Genomic DNA, 14344 nt, shown 5'->3' with positions numbered 1-14344 from the left:
CAATCCCTCTGTGCACCCCATCTCTGAATCCTTTCTCACAGACATCCAGCTCAACCCAAGAGCCACCCTCCAAGCTCTCCCAGCCTGGCCCCTGCCATGCCTGGGCCTTGAACCCAAGGTCTCAGCCATCCCCTTGAAAGCCACTGTTTCTGGCCCTGCTCTCAGAAGCACTGACTTCCAGACACCTTCAGCCTCAGGCCTCTGGGCTGGAGAAGGCCATGGCAACTGGAGTCCTGAAGACTCCCATTCATATTCAAGCTAGGGAACCCCTCAACTCATCTACACAGATGGTGCTGTTTGGAGAACATCTCCTTAGAGGAAATAACTAGAAGTTAAGGTGGGCATAGTTAGGGGTTTGGCCACCCTGGGGTGGACACAGGAGTTCCAGAGGCAGGGTGAGGGGCAGCTGGGGCCTGGGGCAGGGAAGCAAGCGTGTGTACAGGCTTGCATTTCCACCCTGCCTTCAGCCCAAGAGCCCTGCTCCTTAAGGCACAGAGCAAATGCTCATGGGGGGGTGGCCTTTCAGGGGCCAGGTGGAGATTGATAAAAAGGACTGTCCAGGACCCCATAGACAAGGGAGCAGAAAGAGCTAGCTGCCCCTGGATGGGGCTCCTCCCCATGCCTGGGGTCATGCCACTGAGCACTGTGCCCCTAACAACAGTGGTCCTGCCCCAAGTCTGCCCCAGTGCACCAACACACACATGCACACGGCAAGCCTGGGATGCGAGGCCTAGACTCACACAGCTCATCTTTATAGGGCCAGTCCCAGATCTGCAGCCACCAGCTTACCATATGGCCCTGGGCCAAATATGTGACCCCTCCCCCCCCCAGCCTGTTGTCCTGCAGAATACTGAAGCTAGCTTACTGAAGCTAAACCCTGGTCCTCTGCTGTGGGTGGGAAGAATACCACCTGTACCTGCCCACCAGCTGGGAGGAGCATATGAGCCAAGGCAGGGAGAGATCAGGTGCTGGGGGCTGTGGAGGCAAGGGGGTTCTCAGCCTCACCCCTGAATCAACTCCTCCTCCACCATCACCCTGAGCCTGCTCCAGGCCCTGTGACAGGAGAGCCCTGGGTGCAGAGAGGTGGTCCCAGTAGGTAACAGAGTAATCAGCCTGGGGGACTATGGCCCCTGAAGGGGTAAACCAGCTTCCCCAAGCTCAGCATACCCTCACCACCCATCCGGTGGCCTCTGACCTCCACCCCTTTTGACTGCAGCCTCCTGGACCCATGAAAGGGGCCCACGGCTTCCTTGTCGGCCACAGGGTCTGCCACCAGCAAAGAGTGAGGGCCCAGCGCCTCCATGCTATGCCTGGCCACTGCCCACCAGTCCTCGCACCATCCCTGCCCGTGGGCTCCTCCTCCCTCCATCTCCCCACCATCCCCTCTGGACACCCATCTCATTCCTGTTGTCTCTCTCCTCCCTTTGCATTTTGAGCTAGAAGACTGTGGGCCGCAGAAGCCACAAGAGAGGGGAAGCCCCAGCAAGGGAAACTGTGACCCCAAGCCCAGAGGCCCGGAAGGAGAGTGAGCAGGAGCCAGGTGTGGACCAGCTCCCCATGGCTGCCCAATTGCCCTGCTTTTGTAAAGCCCTCTCCCAGCCTGGAACCAGAGCCCTCTGGGCCGTGTCCCAACTCGCCAGCCACCTGCCTCAGTGCCCCATCCCGGAAGGGAGGGGGAGGGGCCGGGGGTCACCTACCTCCTGGGCCACAAGGCTGGAGATGCGCACGGCCCGCCTCACTCGGCCTTTCTGGGCCCTGGGCCACAGAGCCCCTGTCCCGCTTGCCTTCACTGTTGGGGCCGCCATGGAGGACTTGGCTGCCCCCAGCCTGCCTGCCCCGGGGCCCGAGGGCCCAGCCAATGCCTCACCTGCGCCCCAGCAGCAGTCCCAGCCCAGGCTGCGCCCCAGAGGATGGCGGACTGGCAGCCAGGGCAGCCTCTGGCATGAAGCCAGGGTGTCTGAGGCTGGGCCCCGGGGCTGGGGTCACCCTGGCAGTGAGCGTGGGCAGCAGCCCGCCTGGCTCAGGCTGCCCATGGCCTCCTGGTGGGGGCCCCGCTGCCTGGGTGCTGCGCTCTGCCCGCCACCGCCAGCCCAGCAGCAGCGGCCGCAACCTCGGCTCCTCCAGCCAGCCCCTCCTCCTCCCAGGTCCCCACCCCCTCCCCGCCACACTGGGCTCCCCTGCCCCGCCCGTGCCCGCCCCTCTGCCCATGCAGGCCAACGGCCCCCTCCCCCGCGGCCCGCTCTAGGCTCCTGCTGCAGCCGCTCCCGCAGCCCATGCCCCTCCCCCTCCGCCCAGCAGCCTGGCCTGTCACCACAGATTAATGGTCTCCCCAACACCCCCGCCCCGCCAGTCCAGTGCCGAGCCAGCCAGAGTCAGACAGAGACACCCAGAGATGGAGAGACCGCCTGGTGACTGGCAGGAACACAAGCGCACGCCAACACATACAGACGCACACACAGGGACTCACGAAAACACGGCAGGCACACGCTGCAGGCACAGGAGCAGGGCAGGCACCAGGGGCTCAGGTGGGGACCAAGGGAGGCAGGGTGGGTGGGGGAGAGGAGTAGGCAGCCAGATAAGGGCTTGGGGTGAGGGGGAACATTCTGGAGTCAAGGCCAAGGGGCTGGAGACCTGGCAGGGACCCAGAGAGCCAGAGGCTGTAGGAGCAGGGCCTGGAGGCCTGCCAAGGGAGGCGGACCAGCAAGCGGGGCAGCTCCCCACAGGCCGACCCCAGCAGCTGCTTGGAAGGCAGAAGGGGGCAGCTCAGGACAGGAGTCCCCCACTGTCCTGGGCTTCTCATTGCAGGGATCACCCCTCCTGACCCTTGCCCCCAGATCCCCCCACCCCTGGATGTGCAGAAGGAGATGAGGTGGGATGGGCAGTGGGGGTGTTGTAGGCCATCCTGCTGTGCTGCCAGGAGGGGACAAAAAAGCAGACTGGCCCTGCCACCAGGCAGTGCTGGCCAGTGTCCCATAGGCTGGTGGTCCTCTCTGGACAGGCTTCAGGGACTTGATCCCTCCATATCTTTGTACCACCACCACTACCACTCCTTCCCCACATGGGATGGAGCGCCTCCTCTCTCCCACCAGGACCCTCCTGACTTTGACCTCTGCAGCCCCTTCTAATCTGAAGCCACCTCCTGTTGGCTTGACCCCAGTGCTCCCCTCACACACCCTGTGACCAGACCCTTCATGTCCCTAAGCCTGCCTTCTCCCAGCCACCCTGGCCCTCTCCTGTCTCAGCCTCAACAGCCCTCCACCCACACAACCCAGCACCCATCCTCTGTATCTGCCGGTCCCAGGGCCACCTCCCCTCACTTCCTTCCACTCTCCAGGACTCTCACATGGTTCCCTCTCCCACCCAGCTCTGGAACATCTCCCTCCCTGCCCCACCTTGCCCAGCCTGCATGACTGGCACCACCACCCCATCTCTTGACCACAGTCTGCTCCCCTCCCCTCCAAGGTGAGTGGAGAGCCAGGCCGTGAGGAGGCCTACCTGGGTGACCTTCTCGGTGACATTGTGGGTCCGCTCCTTGATCTTGGGTGCTATGATCTCCCGGTCGCTGGTGGGTGAAGCCAGGAAGGGGTCGCCCTTGAGGTCCACAAAGTTGAGGGTGATTTGGGGAATCTTGCTGATGGTGCGGTAGCGCACGAGGTCCGAGTCTGAGGTGGAGTTAAGCAGGCCACCGCGCAGGGGGTGCATGGTCCCTGGGGGAGAGGCAGAGTACAGTCAGGCCGGCGACAGAGAGAGCTGGAGTGGAGGCTGGGCCCTCCAGACCAGGGCCATGGGCTACAGAGAGTCAATGGGGTCAGTGACAGAGAAGGAAGCCAGGCGGGCCCCCTCCCACTTTAAGGAAGTAGGCCACAGTGCAACCATGAGATGAGGAGGAGGAGAAAGAAAGGGTCTATTAAAGGTAGAGGCCGGGTGTCCCCTATGCTTCTCCTGCGGGTCATAGTCCCCACCAACAACCCTGCTCCCCGCGTCCTGGGACGGCGAGCTCCATGGGCCAGCAAGGGCTCTGTGAGTGGAAGAATGTAATGGGATGAATGGACGTTTAATAGAGTAAACGGCCACTTAATAGGATTAAATAAGTGCTTAATGGGATTTCCATCTCCCAGGCACCCAGGACGTGGCGGAGAGGTGGGGAGCCGAGGGCCTGGAATGGGGCGGGCGGGCCCGGGCGGGCGGGGACGCGGGGGCCCGGGGCGGGACAGTTCCCGCGGGCGCGCCCGACTCTCACCGGTGCTGGCGTGGCGCGGCGGCGGGGGCAGCGCCCCGGCGCGCATGGCCTCGATGTCGTCGGCCGAGGAGGCGCGGCGCACGCTGGCGCAGCTCTCCCGGGAGCGCGTCCGGGCCAGGCTGCAGCTGGAGCCCGAGGCGTCGGGGTTGAGGCTGTGCGCCCGGGGCGACGGGTGCGGGTGCGGGTGCGGGTGCGGGCCGGGCGCGCGGGCGGGCGGCGAGCCGGGGCCCACCAGCGCGCGCCGCTCCTCCGCCAGCCCCAGCCCCGCCACGTGGTTGTCCAGGGCCGTCACCTCGTCCAGGGCCAGCGACTCGCTGCTGGGCGCCGCGGGCGTCAGGTCCACGTCCACCACCACGGCCCCCGGGGTGCCCGCGCCGCCGGCGCGCCCGGCCCGCACCGACGACTCCCGGGCAGTCAGCGCCAGCAGCGCGGGCAGCTTCAGGCGGAAGGTCTTGGCGCGGCCTGCGGGAGACGGGAGGCGTGTGGCCACGGGGACCGCGAGCAGCCCGACGGGGGGGGGGGCAAGGCGAGGAGCCGGAGCCAGAAGGAGGGGAGCGGGGGACCCTGACAGCCGGCACCCCGACAGCCGGCACCCCTCCACTCCCACCCCCCTGCACAGAACCTAATTCTCAAATACGTTCTAAATACAATCTTATGTGAGACTGATCACACACCGCAGTTCCTCGAGCCACACTCAGGGCAGACTCTGCATAAATCATCCCTAATTCTCATAACGGCGCTGGTGGATACATTGTCCCCATTTTAGACGTGAGGATATGTAGGCAAAAACGCACTGGGTGGCCTGCTGGAGGTCACAGTCAGTGGTGACGCCTGCACTTCGCCCACACCTGCTGCCTGGCGGATGGCATTTCTAGGACAGGTGGGGCCGGCGTTATTAACATTGCCATCTCAGAGCTTGAGAAACTCAAGTGAAAGCTTTTGCCATGACTCTGAGGGGAAAATTACAGTTAAACCCAAAGAGGTCATCGTGGGGGAAGTGGGGGATCTGAGCCTTTGTGTCACCAAGGGGATGTCCCCAGCCAAGGTGAGCAGTCCCTCAAATCTCCTGAATTAGCCAAGACTACACAGGGAACTTGGCCAGTCCAGAGCAAGGACCACAGGGCAGAAGCTACAGGAAGAGAGAGCTGAGTCCATGAACCAAGCAGAGGAAGCCCCTCCCAGGAGGTGGGGCCATCTGGGAAGGTGAGTCCCCAACCCTGGGGCTGCTCAAGCCAGCCTGGGGGAGGACCACTCTCGGGGGGTGTTGTGGTGGGAACCCAAGCAGGTGAGGCTAGGACAACAGGTGCTATCCTGCCCCAGGACCTGTGATTCTGGGCCTTGCCACCCGACCCCTGTCTGTCCGTCCTGGGCCAGGTAGGCAGGGCCACATTCTCGTTGTTCCCTCCCCTACTACTTCCCTGGGGAGCACTGGCCTTGGGCAGCTCATGGACCCAGGGAAGCAAGACCATGTGTTCCTGAGCCAGCCAGAGAGCACAGGCCCAAGAACACCGCTGCACATACCTGTGGCCAGCCAGCTAGTGGGGGGACCTCGGTGATTGTTGTCATGAGCCGGGGACCCCACCATGTCCTTCTCCATCACCACTTCAAAGTTGAGGATGAACATGATGACCGCTCCATCCTCATTCTTCACGGGCACCACGTCCACTAGACACAGGAAGCAGCTCCCTGCAGAGCGGGAAGGACGCAGCCACTGTGGCACCAGGGTCCCCCAGGGGGGCAGAGCAAAAAGCCGGCAGGGCAGGACAGACCCCTGAACCCATGCACTTCTGCCCCCCATGGACCCCACATGCAGCTCCCCTCTCGCCCTCTCTGCCCGTCTTACATCTCCGGCTCTCTTTCTCTCACACAGCTGGTGACCCTTCATCTCATTCTCCCCGTCCTCTCAACGTGTGTCTGCTTTTCCCCCATGCAGGGCAGTGTGCGTGGTGGTGAAGACAGACTTAAGGCCCAGCATCTGTGCCTTCAGATCCCAGCTCTGCTGCTTACCCGTTTATGCATTTTCTTAAATTATTTAGCATCCCTTTGCCTCATTTTCCTCAACTGCAAAATGGGAATAATAATCATTCTTTTCTTATGAGTTGTAAAGATTAAATAAATCAACACATGCCAAGTGCTCACGGCACTGCCCGGCATATACTAAGCACTGTAGACGGTTAGCTACTACTATCTGGCTCTCTCTTCTCCCTAGATTAACACCCAGCCCTGTGTCAGTCCACAAGAAGTACAGAAGTTGACAGCAAGTGTTTCGAAACCTTTACAGCAACCTGGCATTGCCACAGTATCCAAGCATGTGATCTCTTGTATTTCACAAAAGCGTTAGTCTGTGACATATCAGAAATAAAGAAAACAGGTCCTTCTCCGAAGAGTCTGAGAAACACTACTTCTAGATCTTTCATCTCCGTCTCTCCTTGTCTTTCTCTCTGTCTTTGATTTATTCCCTCCCAATCTCTCTCTGTCCACCAAAGCCCCTGTACCAGAGGAGGTCAGTCCACCAGGCAAGTGTCCTGGGTCCATCTGGGCTCCCTGCAGAGCACAGGACCCTCCCCCTGCCGCCATGCTTATTTCTGAGAGACCCCTTTAAGTCGAGCTCTCAGCTCCTCCAAGGCCCAGCTCAGAGCCCCCCACCTGCAGGAAGTCCTCCTGGATCAGACAAGCAGGCACGAGAACATCCTGCTGCTCCTCACCCATGGATGCACAGGGACCCAGGTATGTTCCTCAGCTCCCACACTTCCTGGGGAGTCCTCTTTCCTTGCCTCAGCTCCCCCTCTGCTCGTCTGGATCCTCTGCCTCCCTATGTCCATGTCCCTTCTGAAGGGCCTGCCACCTAGAATAAGGCATCCTGGGAGCTGGCGCTGGCTGGTGATGACGGTGGAGGAGGCAGTCATGGATTGGGGGCAGTGGGGGTGATGAACCATGTGGTCCCACTGGGCCTCCAGCACCGAGCCTCATCTGTCCTTTCTCCTCACCTGTCTACCTCCCAGGGCCTCCTTGGGCTGGTCTCCCTTATCTCTGTGCCTCCCCCTCACCCCGGCCTTGATCTCAGACCCACAGCAGGGGTGATGCTGGTGGTGGTTTGAGTCAAGGGACGCCTGGGATGTGGAGCCTGTGCTTGATGCCTGCCAGGGAAGCCTTGAGGGGCTGAGCACTTCAGCCAGCCAGGCGGGAAGGGCTGGGCTCCTGGGGATGCTGGCCAGGTTCAAGGCAGACTCGCCGAGATAGGGCGAAGAGATCAAAGCAGACGAGCAGTTCTAACAGCTGCAGATCATCTTATGGAAAAAGATCCTCTGAATCCAACATAAACAGGGTGGTACTGAGGTGAGGGGCTGGATGTGGGGAGGGGCTGGCCAGGAACTCCCCACCCCAACCCACAGCTCTTCCACTCACCACATCCCAGGCCCTCATGGCTTTGCCTGAGGGACCTCAGCTTGGGGACTCTGCCTGGGTCTCCCTCCAGCAGCCAGCCGCTCTTGTCCCCTGACCTCTGGCCTCTGACACACAGCTGTGGTGTTGGGAGCTGCAGGGAGCTGGGCCCAGCTGGAGACCGTTTGGCACCCAGACAGCCCGCCTGGAGTTTATGCCCTAATATGGTGATGGCCGGCAGCGGCCTGAACAGGGACTAGCCTCCTCAGGACTAAGGAGAAGCCAGCAACCAGGAAACTTAGCCCTAGAGACCCCAGCACCCACCCCCAAGATACCAGCTATCCAGGCCTCCGACCTCCGAGCCTCACCAGGAAACCCCCACCCAGAAGAAGTCTAGAGTCTGGAACCAAGATGACCCTAACCATTCAGGATAGCCTGGGGACTCTGTCTCAACACAGGGCCCCAGAAATTCTGAACCTAAGACCTCAGTACCCCATCCCCATTTCAGTTCAGGCTACTCAAGAAAGAGGCAAGAAATGCACCCCGAAGCCTGCCCAGCCCAGGACCCAGCATCTCAAAATTCTCCACCCAGCTGCAGACACTCCCAGCATGAGCCACCTCGCAGCACAGCCTGCACCCCACTCCCAGACACTCATAGAGCCCCCTCGGCCCTCTCCCTCTGTCGACATTCAAGACATTTTTCCTTTCCAATAACCCTGTTAAAGGCCTGGTTATTCCAAAACTGTGAACTGGAGCCCTGCCCGATGGCTCAGGGAGACAGAGATGGGGGGATCCAGCTATTTTCAGGGGGTCATGGAAGGAAGCGAGGTGGACCTGAGGAGGCCGGGCTGCCTGGGTCTTCTGTGAACTGCCACATCAGCCACCCCAGCTCTCCAGCCAGGCTGGCCAGCTGGACCCCATCCCACCGCCAGCTGGGATTATGGGGGCTGGGGTGCCTGAGGGCAGGGGCAGGTCCACCAGGCCAGGGGGAGGGCCCAAGGACCAGGGATGGCCAGAGCTGGGCATCGGCACACAGCAAAGGACAGCTGGCGGGCAGTTGGGGCTCTAACCCTCACTTGACTCCCCAGCAGAGAGGAAATGTGAGAGCCAGCGGCTGAGCTGCCCCTTGGGTGCCTAGGCTGGCACAGGCACACATTTGCCCTGGCTCCCATCTACCCCACCCCCCATCCCAGCCCCATTCCCCTCTCCTGCCAGCGGCCCGGTTCCTCCACGCAGAGGCTGCAGTTCCACCGAACGCCACTCCGTGGCAGGCACAGCCCACGCTCCAAGGGAGCCAGTGCCAGGAATGCTCCAGGTAAGGGGTGGCCAGGACAGATGGGAGGGGGCAGCAGGGTGTGGGATTCCCGGTGTCCAGGGGAGGGGACACGGGCTGTGGCTGTGGAGTCAGGTGGCCTTCACGCATTGCATTAGAATGACTTTGGGCCAGCCCCAGGGTGCTCATCTGCAACGCTACCCCACAGGGCCATAGGGATGAAATGACCTGACATATGTGAAGCACAGAGCCTGCCTCAAGGTGGGTGGGGGCTCCACAAATTCCAGAAGGAAGACAGATGGGTGGACGGGTCTCAGCAGTGGAGAGACCCCCCGAGCCAGCCTGACTGATGTGGCTGATGCCAAAAACCCTGCTGCCCCACCCCCTCCTGCCACTCCCAGCCCACCCCGGCTGAAGAGACCCAACTTTAGGTGGAGGCTCTCCCTGCCCAGCCCAGGCCTGCCTCCTGGGGCTTAGGGTGCCCTGGGCCCCTCCGGGAGGCAGTCACGGACAGGTAACCACACACCTGCAGGCTCGACAGCTCCTACCCCCTCCCTGCCTCTGGCCCAGAGGGCCTCGGAGAGGCCAACCAGCCACTCACTTGGCAGCCCACAGAGGCCATGCTGCCCACCACAAGCCACTGAGGAGGAGGGAATGGGAAGGGCCCTGGGGAGAACAAGGCCTGGACACACTCCAGGCAAGGCAGGTACAGATCATCCTGACCCCAAGAAAGGTCACTGCCACTCAGAACACACCAACCAACTTGCTTGCATTCGATGCAGACCCACACACCGCAGTCCACCCCATGGGGTGGCTAAGGGGGACATTGTCCCTGTCCAGCATCCCAACCCACCCAGGGGCCAGGAGCTCCATCCACCACCCCAAACCCAATTTCCCACCTCTGGGCACTACTGGCCCATGTCAGGCCCCAGGCAGAAGCCACACTTGACTTTAGGGAGGAACAGGCCTTACGTCCCATGGCAGCACCAAGCATGTAAGAGGAGGCCTGCAGATGATCCCAAGTGGCCTTGGGCAGGCTCCTGAGCACAGAGTCTTAGCTTGCTCATCTGTGAACTAGGTGCAATAGGGCTCCTTCACGGGTGGCTTTTCATCACCCCATGAATGTCACGGAGCATATACGTGCATGTGAAGCATTTGGGCTACATGACCAACAAGACCAGGCTGCACCTGCCCTCATTGAGCTAAGCATTCAACAGGACCCCACGTCAGGGCAGGGACAAGGTGGAGGAAGACAGACCCAATCAGACAGGCGGAGGAGTCCCAGGGAGCCGGGCTGGGCTGCCACAGCCATTGCAGCCCTGGCTCTTGATCCCACGCTCATTTGAGAGGTGGCTGTGGGCAGGCCACCCACCTCTCCGAGCTTCAGACTCCCTGTGGGTACCGCAGGGACCAGTGATTCCTGCCCCGGGTGCCAGATGAGATGACAGATGGCCTGTGGAAGCATCCAGAGCTATAACGAGGCAGGGTGCCGGGTCCCTGCAGGGAAGGTGACCTCGGGGAGGCAGCCATCCTTGCCCTGGTTGCCTCCCTCCCTCGCTCCGAGCAGGAGGAGCTGTGCCCGGGACAGGCCCAAAGTCATGCTGAGGGCAGGAGCTGGAGCTCCTGTCGGCCCTGTCCGCCCCCAGGCAGAGAGGCTGTCTCCGGAGCAGCAGCCCAGGGCTGTGCAGTGTCAGGTTATATTTAGCCTGGTGGCGGTGACAGGAAGATGCAGCGGGAGCAGCTCCTGGCTAGGGGCCACCGTGTCACTAACACTGGTCTCATGTGCAGCCAGGGGCCTAGGGAAGGCCAGCGACATTGCAGACCCAGGGGACAGAGTGGGGGAACCTGAGAGGCCAGCCAGTGAATGAGTGCGTGTGTATATGTGTGTGTAAAAGAGAGAGAGAAGATCCAATGCTCCTGGCTCCAGGAGCTGAGAAAGGCAGAGTCTCAGGGAACATTCAGTGCAGAGCAGGGTTGGGGGCCACATCCAGACCCCGACTCCCACAGAAGCAGCATCCTCAGACAGACTCCTCCACCAGCCCTTCCAGTTGAGATGCCACCAGTGGTCTGTGGGGCCATATATAGGGCCTCAGGGCCTCTGCAGTCATCTAGACCAAACCCACTGCATGTGGCGCACCAGAGCCATCTTCCCTGACCACTGCCGTGGCCTCAACAGAGGAGCTCTGCCTAGTCTGCTGGGGCTGCACCACCTCTCAGGCCTAGCCTCCTGGTGTATAAACTGGGAGTCATACCACTGGCCTCCTCCTGAGAAGCCCTGGGAAGGTAAAACAAGGTCACACTGATCTGGGGAAAGCTGCTTTCCACAGCTCCATTCACAAACATGCCCCACGCCTCCGTCGTCCTCCCCAGCTGCAGCCTGCCCATCCTGCTCCCCACGGCCCCCACCCCTTCCCTCCAACTCCTCCCCATCCTTCCAGGGTGCCCCCCCAAAGGTTTCCTCTACTGCTCCACACAGCCCACATGGATGCTGCTCTTTGAGAATTCTTCTAAAACGATACCCTCCTATAGGGTGGAACTGAGCCCCAGACTCTGGGTGAGCTTGCTGCCTCCACCCCAGAGTCAGACCCCCGAGGCCAGCACAGAGACAGCAGTTGTGGAAGGACTGATGGTGGGGTCAGGAGTGGTGACCTGCAGCTATGGCAGGTGTGGACAGGCCGTGTCCTCACCCTCTCCCCTCCCTTCCAGATCCAGGGTCACTGATGACCCTTTCAGGACAGAATTTGCCCATTTCAAACCCATGGTGCCCTCCATCCTGGGTCTGGGCAGCAGACAAAGCCACCATGGGAATTAACGTCTTTTGCCAAAAGAATATTGTATCTGGTCAACAGTTACCATGGAACACAGGAGCTGAAGGGTGGGCAAAAGCAAGAACTGTACCAGGTGTGACACTTTGTTCCCCCTTCCCTGTGACCCCACACACACACCTCACTCCAGGGCAGGGGAGGCACACAGAGGCACATTGCCCACTAGGAGACAATCTGGGGGTCCCTGCCCTCCTCTAGCTCACTGTCCCAATTCAGCTCGACCATTGGTCACAATGGCCGTTGGCCATCGGCCACTGAGTGGCCACAGCTTCTTGATCATTAAGCCAAGAGCTACAATCCCTCCTTGACCTCTCCACCCACAAGACACAAATACAAATGCCAGTGAAAACCCCCTGAAAAGTCAAATGGAACATTCACGCATCAAAACACACGGGCCGGCCCGTGGCTCACTTGGGAGAGTGTGGTGCTGATAACACCAAGGCCCTGGGTTCAGATCCCATATACGGATGGCCGGTTAGCTCACTGGCTGAGCATGGTGCTGACAACACCAAGTCAAGGGTTAAGATCCCCTTACTGGTCATCTTTAAAAAAAAAAAAAAAAACACACGACAACGGCTCAAACTTAAACAGAGAAAACTGGCATTATGCGCAGATGATTGGGTCGTCTCCCTAGAGAGCCAACAAAATCAGCAGATAAACCATTAGAACTAAGAAGGGCATTCAGTAAGGCAGCCAGCTACAGACCAGCCCACAAAAGTACCAGAAGTCATGCAATTAGAAAATATAGTCAAAAGCAAAATATCTTTACAGTAGCAACAAAAACTATGAAGCATCTAGGAACCAACCAAGAATGCATAAGACCTCTATGAGGAAGGGGAAAAAAAACCAACTTTAAACTAATAAAGGATATGGAAATGGTCTGGTAAAAGGAGAGACAGTCCAGGCTCTTGACTGGGACAAATATTATAAAGATATCAATTCTCCCTAAATTGATCTATAAAAACAATCTAATTCCAACCACGACTCTAGTGAGTTTTTTTCTTTCTAGGAACTCAATAAACTCCCTCTAAAGTTTATAAAGAAGGGAAATCCATGAATAGTTACACCAACCTTTGAAAAGCAGAATAAAGAGGAAGGATTTGCCTTACCAGATACTGAGACATACTAAACGCCATGGTTTGCTTTTGTTTTAATGTGGTTTTGATGCAAGAACAGACAAATAAATATTTGGAACTGAACAGAGAGCTCAGAAAAAGACCCACGGCCATGTGAGACATTAACCTGTGATAAAGGTGGCTCCACAAATCAATGGAAAAGAATAGACTGTTTACTAGATGTGCTGGGAAAGTTGGCTCATTACATGGAAAAAATAAAACTTGATCCCTACTTGATACCACTTACGAGGTAGGCTCAGGATGCATTAAAGACCCAACTGAGAAAGATAAAACAATTAAGTTAACAGAAGAAAAAGTAGACCTTTGCAGCCTCAGGATGGTGACTTCAACAGAACTTCAAAAGCACCAACAATACTAAACATCAATGAATTTGTTTGTATCAAAATTAAGTATCTTTGTTGGAGAAATTGAACAGAGACCCTATGGGAGATCATTGCAATATCTCAGCTCAATAAGGAACTAACATCTGGAATATATATGGAATATTTAACTGTATGCATTTGCACTTCTAGAATATACAAGCAACTCCTGCAAATCAATAAGAACAAAAGACACCACCTCAACAGAAAAATGAGCAAAGGAATAACAAGGAATTCACGGGAAAGTAAACGCAACAGGCTATCAAGCCTAAGAGATACTCGGACTCAATGGAAATGCAAATTAAAGCAACACGATATCATTTTCACCTATTAGATTGGAAAAAATGAGAAAGGTAGATGGGACGATGCCAAGTACAACAAAGATATGGGGTCTAGGAATCTCATGCCTTGTCTGGGAGGGTGGTGATGGGTGCAGCTGCTCAGTGCGTGACCTGGCAGGACTTAGTTAAGCATCCACATATCCTGTGACCCAGCAATTCCACTCCTGGGCATGTGTCTCACAGACACCCTCACATAAGTCCAGAAGGGACCACGTATGAGGATGCTCACTGCAGCATCAGTTCCGGTGGCAGGAAGCTGGGGTCCCCCCAGGAGAGTGGGCAGGTAAAAGGCAGCAGATGCACACCACAGAACACGGAGCTACAGGCTAGATGTCAAGTAGCAGCCAAGTTGGAGCCCAGGCACTGCCGTGCAGGAAAGTGAACACCAGAATACAATATATCACACGATATCATTTACATAAGTTAAATCTATAAGCACACATCCAGACAAAATATACATTTGCAAGAACATATGCGGGCAACACTTTCACAGTAAGTACATTTGAATGGTTGCCTGTGGGGAGGGTAATGGGACTGAGGAGTGAGATAAAAGGGAAAAGGAAAAAGCAAAATGAAAGAGAAGGAAAAAAATAACAGGAGTGTTGTGGTTTCAGTTATTTGGGGGGAGAGGCAGGAGCTGGGGCCAGCAGAAGCCTAGGGAGCGGGGAGAGGACTTCATGGTGCTGTAAGCAGGGTGCAGGGCAGGGTGCACTGTAGGAACAGGGCTGCTGAGGCCCTCGGTCAGGCTCACTTCCCACAGGGGCAACAACACTGACCTGCAGCCACATG

The 14344-nt window shown here is 58.2% G+C and overlaps 1 protein-coding gene across 2 annotated transcripts in view; it reads right to left on the bottom strand.

Annotated features, from left to right (window-relative positions):
* Positions 1-14344, bottom strand: part of KCNH2 (potassium voltage-gated channel subfamily H member 2) — a 32060-nt gene that overhangs the window by 8900 nt on the left and 8816 nt on the right. The window contains exons 3-5 of one of the 2 annotated variants that reach the window (XM_063099458.1): positions 5762-5926; positions 4241-4702; positions 3496-3707 (exon numbers count right to left, since the gene is read on the bottom strand). In XM_063099458.1, coding sequence (XP_062955528.1) covers positions 3496-3707; positions 4241-4702; positions 5762-5926 — 839 coding nt within the window. Of the gene's footprint in view, positions 1-1697; positions 1806-3495; positions 3708-4240; positions 4703-5761; positions 5927-14344 lie in introns of those variants that run through there. The other variant, XM_063099459.1, reaches the window with a different exon arrangement.

Source organism: Cynocephalus volans, chromosome 6 (genome assembly GCF_027409185.1).
Source record: "Cynocephalus volans isolate mCynVol1 chromosome 6, mCynVol1.pri, whole genome shotgun sequence".
NCBI lineage: Eukaryota > Metazoa > Chordata > Mammalia > Dermoptera > Cynocephalidae > Cynocephalus > Cynocephalus volans.
Note: the sequence above shows the minus strand (reverse complement) of the source record. Positions and strands in the feature narration are given on the sequence as shown.